This window comes from Mobula hypostoma, chromosome 3 (assembly GCF_963921235.1).
Source record: "Mobula hypostoma chromosome 3, sMobHyp1.1, whole genome shotgun sequence".
Lineage (NCBI taxonomy): Eukaryota > Metazoa > Chordata > Chondrichthyes > Myliobatiformes > Myliobatidae > Mobula > Mobula hypostoma.
The window spans coordinates 42,153,928-42,166,383 of NC_086099.1; the positions used below are offsets into that span (position 1 = coordinate 42,153,928).

The 12,456-nt window shown below is 42.0% G+C and overlaps 1 protein-coding gene across 1 annotated transcript; it reads right to left on the minus strand.

The window, feature by feature from the left end:
* Positions 1–261: 261 nt before the first annotated feature.
* On the minus strand, positions 262–11,563 carry LOC134343390 (granzyme K-like). Its single transcript, XM_063042093.1, has 5 exons — positions 11,503–11,563; positions 8,466–8,625; positions 7,278–7,431; positions 5,968–6,237; positions 262–514 (listed from the first exon to the last, which is right to left on the minus strand). Exons 1-5 carry the CDS (start codon positions 11,561–11,563, stop codon positions 335–337), a joined length of 825 nt encoding a protein of 274 aa, XP_062898163.1. The 3' UTR covers positions 262–334.
* Positions 11,564–12,456: the final 893 nt, after the last annotated feature.

Here is a 12,456-nt window from a genome sequence, read left to right on the forward strand (position 1 = left end):
AATCAATCTATGATATTTTAATGCCAATTCTAATTATCACAGAATCTAATTTTCTCCACTATCTACATCCCTGAGGTTATCAATGGTACAAAGCAAGTCACTGCTGTTAGTCTAAAATGTTACCTACATGTGGTTCAGTTCACTTTCATAACTTACATTAGAGTACAGGCATTTCACAAGGCAAGGAATTTGATAATTATAGTTTTTTTTATTGCACTTTGCAGTAACATTTTATGTAAAGCAGAAAAGGTAAGGATAGAAGCAAGCCGGCCCTCTAGGCCAATTAACTGAGCATCAGTGTAAGTAAAGCAGAGAGAAGCAGGATTGTGATTACTCAGTACAGCTCTTCAGCATCCTTCAGTGGTAAACCGATTACAGACCGAATCCAATCAATGTATTTCTTTGTTAGTAAAGTGAACACCCCAGGCTTTTGGGGATCTGTACAGTCTTTTCCGCCAAAGGACACAATCCCAGTATACTTTTTGTCGCATATCAAAGGTCCACCTGAATCACCCTGGAAGAGAGAGTAAAAGATGAAGGTGATAATTGAGCAGAATTGAGCACTAAAGTGACAGACTGCAAACTGTCAGTTTGACATCACATCACAAATGATTATCCATGCCCAGCTGTACCGAGGAGGTGTGAGTTTACTTTAGGAGCAAATGTAGATAACTGGACTCACAAAGAGTCTTTTCGTGGAATGTTTCCGATGGTCTGGATTGAGTTTATTCCTAAATTAGCCATTGTGTAGAAAACCGTCAGCCATCTACAATCTGTACTTCAGTTTGACTTCAAATTCTGGTGGAATGTCGAAGTTCAGAATGAAACAGATGTCAAATGCTGGTGTAGCTGTCCTTCCACTCTGCCACTCGACTCTCCACTGAACCCAGCTCGTGCATCTGGCCAGATTCACTTTGTACCCGACCCCCCTGCTTTTAAGCAAGACTAGCTGACACAAGAACAGTAACCTCCTTCACTGAATGGAGTCACTGGTCTGTGAAATAATTAAATAATGGGAAATGACCTATTAACTTTACTTTATTTTAACCTTTTTAATTGCTAGGGGTGATTGATAAGTTCATGGCCTAAGGTAGAAGGAGTCAATTTTAGAAAACCTAGTGCATTTATTTTTCAACAGAGTCTCCTCCTACATTTACACACTTAGTCCAGCGGTTGTGGAGCATACGGATCCCTTCATTGCAGAAGTTGGCGTCTTGGACCTCCAGAAAGTGGTCCACAGCAGGGGTGATTGATAAGTTCGTGGTCCAAAATTTCTGCACGTGCATGTAACGAGAGCTGTATAACTCATCTCCTTCTATCTTCGAGGTCGGAGGAGGCGAGGCAGGTGAAGGAGCGAGTGTGGGGATTGGCTGAGAAGGAGCAGCTGATTTAAAAAGCCGGTTGTGAGCAATGAGCTAACCAGACCTTCGAGGTCGGAGGAGGCGAGGCAGGTGAAACTAATTACTGAAATTATCAGCTAATATAAGCAAGGCTCGCTCTCAGGGAGCGGCCTGTCAGGGAGCAGCCTTGTCGAGGGAAGCGCCTTGTGAGATAAGTGCGAGTCTTTGGCTCAGGAGTCTTCGGTGAGGAGGCTGAGGGAACAGACTACACCACAGTTGGAGAGGATGAGAAGTGGTGAAGAGGTGACCGTTGGGCTGATTCAGTGTGCTGCGTGCATGATGTGGGAGGTCAGGGACACTGATGGTGCCTCTGGATCCTACACCTGCGGAAAACGTGTCCAGTTTCAGCTTCTGAAGGACCATGTTGCAGCACTGGAGAGGCAACTGGATGACATTAGGTTAATCTGGGAGAACGAGAGTTTTCTGGACAGGACCTACATTGAGGTCGTTACACCCAGGATACAGGAAGAGAGTAGGAGGACGACGATGAACAAGGAAAGGATGCTTGAAGTACAGGAGACCCCAGGAGATGTGCCTCTCGTAAACAGGTTCTCCCTCTTGGAAGCTGTCCGGACAGAAGATGATGCCAGTCTGAGGGGCGGACGGGTCTGCGAGTCAACAATTGGCGCTGAGGCAAACCCGAGGAGACAGACGTCAGGCAGAGCTGTGGTAGTAGGGGACTCCATAGTGAGAGGTACAGAAAGGGGTTTCTGCGGCAACAGGCGGGATTTAAGGATGGTGTGTTGCCTCCCTGGTGCCAGGATCCAGGACGTCATGGACCGATTGCAAGGAATCCTCAAGGATGAAGGAGAACATCCGGAAGTGGTGGTGCATGTCGGCACAAATGACGTGGGGAAGAAGAGAAAAGACATTTTACAGCGCGACTTCAGAGAACTCGGAAGAAGGCTGAAAAGCAGGACTTCCAGGGTGATTATCTCCAGTTTGCTTCCAGTTCCTCGTGCTGGAGTGGTCAAGAACAGGAAGATAATGGATCTGAATGTGTGGCCGAGGAACTGGTGTAGGAATCAAGAATTTACATTCTTGGACCACTGGGGTATGTTTCGGGGTAGGGATGAATTGTACAAAAGGGACGGGTTGCACCTTAATAAGCGGGGCACCAGCATTCTGGCAGGCAGGTTTGCCTCTACATCATGGGTGTGTTTAAACTAAGTTGTGGGGGGGCAGGGGACCAAGTGGATACATAAGGATGGAGATAAAGGGAAAGTGAGAATAAGAAAAGTTAAGAAAGACAACAGAATCAATGGAGCAGAAAGCTCAAGAAGGGATCATACAGTATGGCCAAGTGAAATAGGAATTGATATGAAAGGTGAGGGGAGTAATGAATTAAAAGTATATATGAATGCATGGAGTATAAGAAATAAAGTAAACCAGCTTGAGGCACAGTTGGAAATTGGTAAGTATGATGTTGTGGGAATAACAGAGACGTGGCTTCAAGTGGACAGGGCCTGGGAAAAGCATATTCAAGGGTATACGTCCTATCGAAAGGACAGACTGTTGGGCAGAGGGGGTGGGGTGGCTCTGTTGGTGAGGAATGATATTCAGTCCTTTGCGAGGGATGACATAGAATCAGGAGACGTAGAGTCAGTATGGATAGAACTGAGAAATTCTAAGGGTAGAAAGACCCTAATGGGAGTTATCTACAGGCCCCCAAACAGTAGTCTGGATGTAGGGTGTAAATCGAATCAAGAGTTAAAATTGGCATGTCGCAAAGGTAATGCTACAGTTGTTATGGGGGACTTCAACATGCAGGTAGACTGGAGGAATCAGGTTGGTACTGGTCCCCAAAAAAGGGAGTTTGTGGAGTCCCTCCGAGATGGATTCTTAGAACAGCTTGTACTGGAGCCTACCAGAAAGAACGCAATTCTAGATTTAGTGTTGTGCAATGAACCGGATTTGATCAGGGACCTCGAGGTAAAGGAGCCATTAGGAGATAGTGACCATAATATGATAAGTTTGAATCTACAGTTTGAGAGGGAGGAGGGAAATTCGGAAGTGTCAGTATTACAGTTGAACAAAGGGAACTATGGCGCTATGAGGGAGGAGCTGGCCAAAGTTCAATGGAACAATACCCTAGCAGGGATGACAGTGGAACAGCAATGGCAATAATGTGGAAGGTGCAGGATCAGTTCGTTCCAAAGAGGAAGAAAGATCCTAAGGGGAGTAAGGGGAGGCCGTGGTTGACAAGGGAAGTAATGGACAGCATAAAAATAAAAGAGAAATATAACATAGCAAAGACGAGTGGGAAGCCGGAGGATTGGGACACTTTTAAAGGGCAACAGAAGGTAACGAAAGGGGCAATACGTGGAGAAATAATGAGGTACGAAGGTAAACTAGCCAAGAATATAAAGGAGGATAGTAGAAGCTTCTTCAGGTATGTGAAAAGGAAAAAAATAGTTAAGACCAAAATTGGGCCTTTGAAGACAGAAGCCGGTGAATTTATTATGGGGAACAAGGAAATGGCAGACGAGTTGAACAGGTACTTTGGATCTGTCTTCACTAGGGAAGACACAAACAATCTCCCAGATGTAATAGTGGCCAAAAGACCTAGGGTAATGGATGAATTGAAGGAAATTTATATTAGGCAGGAAATGGTGTTTGATAGGCTGTTGGGTCTGAAGGCTGATAAGTCCCTGGGACCTGATGGTCTGCATCCCAGGGTACTTAAGGAGGTGGCTTTAGAAATCGTGGACACATTGGTAATCATTTTCCAATGTTCTATAGATTCAGGATCAGTCCTTGTGGATTGGAGGGTGGCTAATGTTGTCCCTCTCTTCAAGAAGGGAGGAAGAGAGAAAACAGGGAATTATAGACTGGTTAGCCTGACGTCGGTGGTGGGAAAGATGCTGGAGTCAATTGCAAAATATGAAATTACGACACATCTGGATAGCAGTAACAGGATTGGTCCGAGTCAGCATGGATTTACGAAGAGGAAATCGTGCTTGACTAATGTTCTAGAATTTTTTGAGGATGTAACTATGAAAATGGACAAGGGAGAGCCAGTGGATGTAGCCTACGTGGACTTTCAGAAAGCCTTTGATAAAGTCCCACATAGGAGATTAGTGGGCAAAATTAGGGCACATGGTACTGGAGGTAGAGTACTGACATGGATTGAAAATTGGCTGGCTGACAGAAAACAAAGAGTAGTGATTAACGGGTCCCTTTTGGAATGGCAGGTGGTGACCAGTGGGGTATCGCAGGGTTCAGTGCTGGGACCGCAGCTGTTTACAATATATATTAATGATTTAGATGAGGGAATTGAAAGTAACATTAGCAAATTTGCTGATGACACAAAGCTGAAAGGCAGTGTGAAATGTGAGGAGGATGGTATGAGAATGCAGGGTGACTTGGACAGGCTGGGTGAGTGGGCAGATGCATGGCAGATGCAGTTTAATGTGGATAAGTGTGAGGTTATCCACTTTGGTGGTAAGAACGGGAAGGCAAATTATTATCTAAATGGAGTCAAGTTAGGAAAAGGGGAAGCACAACGAGATCTAGGTGGTCTTGTACTTGAAAGCAAGTATGCAAGTACAGCAGGCAGTGAAGAAAGCTAATGGTATGCTGGCCTTCATAACAAGGAGAATTGAGTATAAGAGCAAAGAGGTCCTTCTGCGGCTGTACAGGGCCCTGGTGAGACCACACCTGGAGTACTGTGTGCAGTTTTGGTCTCAAAATTTGAGGAAGGACATTCTTGCTATTGAGGGAGTGCAGCGTGGGTTCACAAGGTTAATTCCTGGGATGTCGGGACTGTCATATGTCGAAAGATTGGAGCGACTGGGCTTGTATACACTGGAATTTAGAAGGCTGAGAGGGGATCTTATTGAAACATATAAGATTATTAAAGGATTGGACACGCTGGAGGTTGGAAGCATGTTCCTGCTGATGGGTGAGTCCAGAACCAGAGGCCACAGTTTAAGAATTAGGGGTAGGCCATTTAGAACGGTGTTGAGGAAAATCTTTTTCACCCAGAGAGTGGTGGATTTATGGAATGCTCTGCCCCAGAAGGCTGTGGAGGCCAAGTCTCTGAATGTTTTCAAAAAAGAGATGGATAGAGCTCTTACAGATAGTGGAATCAAAGGTTATGGGGAAAGGCAGGAACTGGATACTGATAGTGGATGATCAGCCATGATCACAGTGAATGGCAGTGCTGGCTCAAAGGGCCGAATGGCCTACTCCTGCACCTATTGTCTACTGTCTATTGTCATAGGAAAAATGGTTCCTCCATAATCAACATATACTGTACACATTTGCTTATCTGATTATTATTTTTTTAATCCACCTTAGGATGTGGACATTGCCTGTAAGTGTTGTATTTATGGTCTAATCTAGTTTCCCTTAGCTTCCCTAAGGTAATGCTGGACCACATTCTGAAGACTTTTTAATGCAACTGAGTAGCCCTTCAGAAAGCAGGTAAGAGTCAGTCACAGTAACACTGAGGAAGGCTGGAAAGTTTCAATCTATAGAAGACACCAGTGAATCACTGGGGTTTTTATACTTATTCCTATAACATTATAGAAATGTTACTAACACGGCTAGACAGCATACTCACATAACATGCGTTCCTTCTGCCTTTGCTGTCACCAACGCAGATCATGTCCTTGGTTATTTCAGGTCTATTATTGTAATAATATGTGCTGTTGCATGTTCGCCGATCAATTACCTTGACCTCCACCTCTTGAAGCGTGTAAGAGTAATTGCTTATTTTTGTTTTTCCCCATCCTGCCACGGTGCACGTTGTTCCAGATTTCATGTCATTGATTCCTCCTTTGGGTAGGTTGAGTACATTCACGTACTGGTTGATTTTTGCAGCAGTCTTGAGCTGTTGACACAAAAACATTTAATTCATGTATTTGTGCTCCTAAGAGCGAAGAATATCTTGAATGATCTCTTTACTCCTGAAAAGATTTGTTAGTTTATCTATTTAAATATTTTGTTTTCCAGAATTCTGTACTTTGCAGATAATCTGCTTTCTCTTTTTTCGGATGATCAAAGGGACAGAGGCTCAATTAAAAATGACCAGTAAAATTGAATATCAATTACATTTCAGGATGTAATTGATAATTTGTCATGAACATTGTGATGTGGGTGAGGGTCATAAAGCACTAATCCTACTGTGAAGGTTCTTCACTATCTCCCTTTCTTTCTTAATAACTAAACTCCAATAAGCTGAACTTCACAGCTATCACACTTGTAATTAAAGTTTATATTTAATTTAGTTTAAAGATACAACACAGTAACAGGCTCTGCTGGCCCAATGAACCCAGCCACCCAATTGTACCCATGTGACCAATAAACTTACTACCCCTTTCTATGTCAAGGACAAGGTTAACTGTGACATTGCCCAGGCTTAGACAGCTCAAGTTCAAGTTCAGTTTATTGTCATTCAATCGTACACTTGTACTCAGCCAAGCGAAACAACCTTCCTCCTGACCAGTCACAACACAGTACATATACTGTACCTCATACACATAACACATGACGTAACATTACCACAATTAAATTAACAAATAATAAGTTGCATAGTTAAAAAGTAAACAGTACGTGTTACTGGCGCTTCATAACTGATGAGACCCAGGTGGTGGCAGGAAGTTCAGTCATGTTCCAGCCCAGGGGAAGAAGCTGTTTCACATCCTAACAGTTCTTGTCCTATTTCTATAGAACCTCCTGCCTGATGGAAGGGAATCAAGGAGACTGTTGGACGGATGGGAGGGATCATTGCCAATACTAATATTCTCCACAATCAATAATTCTCATCCATGTCACAAATGCCATTCAACAGTTATTGTTCAGTGAAGTAAACATTGCTAATAAGCAAATTAAGGATTTTAAACACTGCTAAGAATGAGAAAAAATTCGTACTTGCAGCAGCATGATATCATCTTTCATAGTCCTATTGTTGAATTTTGTAATGGGAATCTGTTTGATGATACGCAGTCTTTGTTCACTTTTCTCATACTTTGAAAGAGAATGTCCTCCAAGAACTGCTTGAAGAAACTGGCCTGATGCAATTGGCCTGTTACCAATCAAAAATAAAGTTAATTACACTTTGCTTAAAAAATAGTTTACAGAAATTCATCTGGAAGGCAACAATCAAATAGTAAACTTTATGGAAATATACAATTCAGGAACATTATATTTGGTAGTTAATGTGCAAAAAACAATCGGTGTCCAAGCGAGGGCAAAGACTATACTCCTGATTGAAATTGTTTCCAAGTGTTCATCTGACAAGCTGATTGTAAATTACTCCTGCGCTTACTTAGAGTGCTAAAATCTAGTTGTGGAACAGGTATCATACATTCAGTTACCTCTTTATTAGATACACCTGTACACCTGCCATCAATGCAAATATCCAATCAGCCAATCATGTAGCAGCAACTCAGTCCATAAAAGCATGCAGACGTGGTCAAGAGATTCAGGTGATGTTCAGACTAATTATCAAAATGGGTAAGAAATGTGATCTAGTGAATTTGACCGTGGAATGGTTGTTGGTGGTTGGTGCCAGATGGGATGGTTTGAGTATGTGCTGGTCTCCTGTGATTTTCATGCATGGCATTCTCTAGTTTTTACAGCGATAGTTGTGATAAACAAGAAAATGTATCCAGTAAGTAGAAGTTCTTTAGGCAAAAATGCTTTGTTGATGAGAGAGAAAGATGAGAATGGCCAGAGTGGTTGAAGCAGACAGGAAGTCAACAGTAACTCAAATAACCACGCATTACAACAGTGGTGTTCAGAAGAACATCTCTGAACTCACAGTATGTCAAACGTTGAAGTGGATGGGCTACTCAGGAGAAGATCATGAACATACACTCAGCGGCCACTTTTTTTAGCTACAGGAGGTACCTAATAATGTGGCCACTGGGTGTTTATCTGACCATTCAAACTGAAACGTGCTGATAAAAATAAATGCCAGTTATACAGTGATACACATATTAGTGACGATGTGACAACAGTGTAAAAGTAATTATTCTATGAAAGCTAGGATTGGGAGCTAAGCACTTGTATGCTAATCACAAAATTTTTTTTATATTCATACACCACATAGCTTACATTTCACAGTGTGCTGCAGTTAGTACCCATTTCGGTGTTATCAAAGCACCTCCGCAATAGGGAACAAACAGTTTGCTCCCTTTACGTAGTTGGAGATATGCCATATAAGGTCTTGAATGCGGTTTAACTTCATGACCTCCAATAATTTTAGCTCCGGGATCTGCAATATATAGAAGATACTGACATTTTATTTCACATGCATGTTTATTCACACTCAAGTTGTGAACATCATTGACAATGCCGGCAATTATTAGCCATCCCTAATTAACCTTGACAGGGATAACCCCAGAGTAGTTGTATCATGCCTTGCACAGCCATTCGAACATACAAGAGTGTAAGAAGGTGCAGAGAGTAATGGACTCAGGCCAATATGGCACTGGATCGATCGCTGTAGAAAGCGGGGTGGGGAGGGGGATGTAAAGATATGATTAGTGGTCAGTTTCCTTTACAGATGGTGTACATTGCGGAGGATAACGTGTTGGATGCAGAGGCTGATGGGCTAGTAGGAAAGGACAAGAGGGACTCTATCACTATTACGGCAGAGGGAAGATGGGGTGCGTGTAGATGCACAGGAAATGGAGGAGATTCGTGTGAGGGGAGCATCAATAGTAGAGGGAGAGACACCCAAAACCACATCTCGGGAAGAGATGTGTCAAAGATGTCAGAGGGAATTTGGGGATTAGCAAATTACATTTGACAAATGAGTTTGGTTACAAGTGTTCATATCTGAATTTGTATTGTGGATTTAATTTGGAGTGCATTTCTGAACAATGGGTTCATAAAAGTCATGAATCCCAGACTAGACAATGTTGATAAAAATTCATTAAAGTCAGATGTCTGCGGTGTACTTGCAAATTGGAAGATGTGAAGTTTGTGCATAGTTTCAAAGAAAGTATTGTCCATACATTGTAAATATAAAGTTGTCCTTTGATGTTGAGCACATAAAATATGTTGCACATGTTGGGCCTAGAGACCTTTCGACCAAAAGCTTCTCCGTATAATGCCTGCTGTACCTTGTTTTGTCGAATAAGGAAACTGCTTTGTATCTATCAGTAATTTTCTCCAGCGATTTCATTTACACAACACAGCATTTGGTGTCAGGAGTGGGATACCTTCCTGATCCATAATGTGGCCAGTGATTTTAGCAGTCTAAGTGAATTCGTCAATACACAAGGGTGTGGATCGAAAGTTAAACTGAGATTGTAATGGCAAGAACTGGTTGTAAATTCATTTGTTTTGTTTTGAGACCCTCTTCCGGCACTAAAACATCTAAAACAGATAAAGGAATTAAAACCCGAAAAAGTATTAGTTGTCCTGAGTGTGTACTTTTCCCCAGGCTACAAAATAAAGAATAGCACTTACACTTGGATCTGTTTGGGTCGGTGATACACGGGAACACAAGAAATCACAATCACGGAGAGCTGAACTGGTAGATATAAATGTGTGTGTGTGTGTGTGTGTGTGTGTGTGCATGTTTGTTTATGTAAGAAACAAAACTTTACGTGTTAATTTGGTGAGACGAAGCCACCAGTTGCAACGGGTGGTTATCGACGGTTCGCAAGGCCAGAGTGGGGTGTGGAAACTCATTCGTTCGGGGAGCTGCATTTCAGCCCACACGTTTTGCGAGTGTGATGGAAAGGAATACAGCAAACGTCATGAGTTCAGGTGCTCAAAAGTGGCAGATTGCGGAGGACATACTCTGCGGTTTTAAGTAAGTGCTGTTTAGCTGGTAGCTGACATTTATATTTCACATAGTGTGGGAATTATTGTGGAGATATTTCAGGGAGAGGTTCACCAGATGCACCCTAAAGACATACAGATGTTGGTAGAAGCGAAGTGCCCAAGGAATACGTGGAACCGTATGGCACAGGTGGTGCGGGATTGTCCATGGGCAACTACTGGAAACGCCAAACAATGAAGAAAGATATTGCTCTTTTAAAAGGGAAGTGAGGCAGCGACTGGGGGGAGGTGGGAATAACCGGGGAACGATAATGGCAGTGAGCTAATGAGACAGCCATAGAAACAATACAGGCCAACACAGGCCTCTACAGCACAATACAGGCCCTTTGGCCCACAAAGCTGTGCCAAACATGTCCCTACCTTAGAACTACCTAGGCTTTACCCATAGCCCTCTATTTTACTAAGCTCCATGTAGCCATCCAGGCGTCTCTTAAAAGACCCTATCGTTTCTGCCTCCATCACTGTCACTGGTAGCCCATTCCACGCACTCACCACTCTCTGCATAAAGAACTTACCCCTGACATGTCCTCTGTACCTACTTCCAAGCACCTTAAAACTATGCCCTCTTGTGCTAGCCATTTCAGCCCTGGGGAAAAGCCTCTGACTATCTACACGATCAATGCCTCTCATTATCTTGCACACCTCTATCAGGTCACCTCTCATCCTCCGTCGCTCCAAGGAGAAAAGGCTGAGTTCACTTAACCCATTCTCATAAGGCATGCTCCCCACTACAGGCAACATCCTTGTAAATCTCCTCTGCACCCTCTCTATGGTTTCCACGTTCTTCCTGTAGTGAGGCGATTAGAATTGAGCACAGTACTCCAAGTGGAATCTGACCAGTGTCCTATATAGCAGGAAAATTAAATTCAACAGTTTCTCATTAATCCTCAACATAATAGTACTTAGTTAAAAATTAAATATTACGAAGTAGATTTACAGGAAAAATTGATAGTAGTACAAGGAGACACAAGAAACAGCAGATGCCACAGACCGGAGAAACAATAAGCCAACATTTCTACAATTTCCTTCCCTCCATAAATGCTGCTTGACATGTTGCTCAATGAAATTTTGTAACCACATTTTATACAGTTGTCCTCTCCAAATAAGAAATAAAATTACGAGTAAAAACAATGGAATAGGCACCTATTGGCACATATAGATAAATATTAATGCAGCTAAAACAGAAAATGTACTGTACTTGCCATAAACCATGCTTATAATGTGCATCATAAATATAATTAAAATAAATGCTTTCATGAATGGAAAGTATTTAAGTATTCAGTATTTTGCTACTTACACGCCGGAGCTAGGATGATGACAATTAACAAAACAAGTGGATTGTACAGTGAAGGAGTCATTATTGTTTCTTCTGTGATAACACCAAAGTTATTGAATTTGTAATAAACTTGGAGGGAAGTGGTTTATTTATTTTAGTATCCCACCAACACCCAAAACCACTAATGAACGTGAAGAGTTGCAGATCAACTGTTCTGAATCAACATCAGTTATGGAAAGTCACATGAGACTGTCAAAGTGAACCGGAAATTTTCGGTAAATATTATGGGTTTCAGAGAGGGATCGCTTTTAATTTTGATGTCTATCTCCTTACATTTCATTGAAATCCTGTAACCTGAGAACATGTAGAAAATATTTATTCAGATCCTATGTGAATGCATACTAAATGAAGTCTTAAAAGATCAATTAAATTTGAAAAATGTCATTTGAATATGCTACTTTATTACATGTACTTTCAAATATTGACAATCCAAGGCCAAATGATATTATTTCACTGAATTAATATAGATGGCATCCTTTTATTCACAGATTTCTGAAGATTGTAAAGAGCCGATGGCAATATCCATCACCCAGATGTTAGTTGGGGATATGTTTGTTGAAATGAAAGGGCCAATAGAACCAGACATCAAAGATTTTGTTTCCTGAATACTATCTTATGGATTTTCGGCTGCGGATCATGAAAATCACCATGAAATATGCCTAACACGCAGCAATTCTTGAAATCACCTATATTTGTTATTTTTGATCAAAGGTTTCAAAGGCACATTTAATGTCAGAGAAATATATACAAAATACACCCTGAAATGCTTTTTCTTCACAGCCATCCACGAAAAGAGGAATGCCCCCAAAGTATGCACGACTGTCAAACGTTAACCCCGAAGTACCATCCCGACTCCCCCGACAACACACGGGTCTCCTGCCATGACACAGACCTTCAATCCACCTGTCTCCAGAG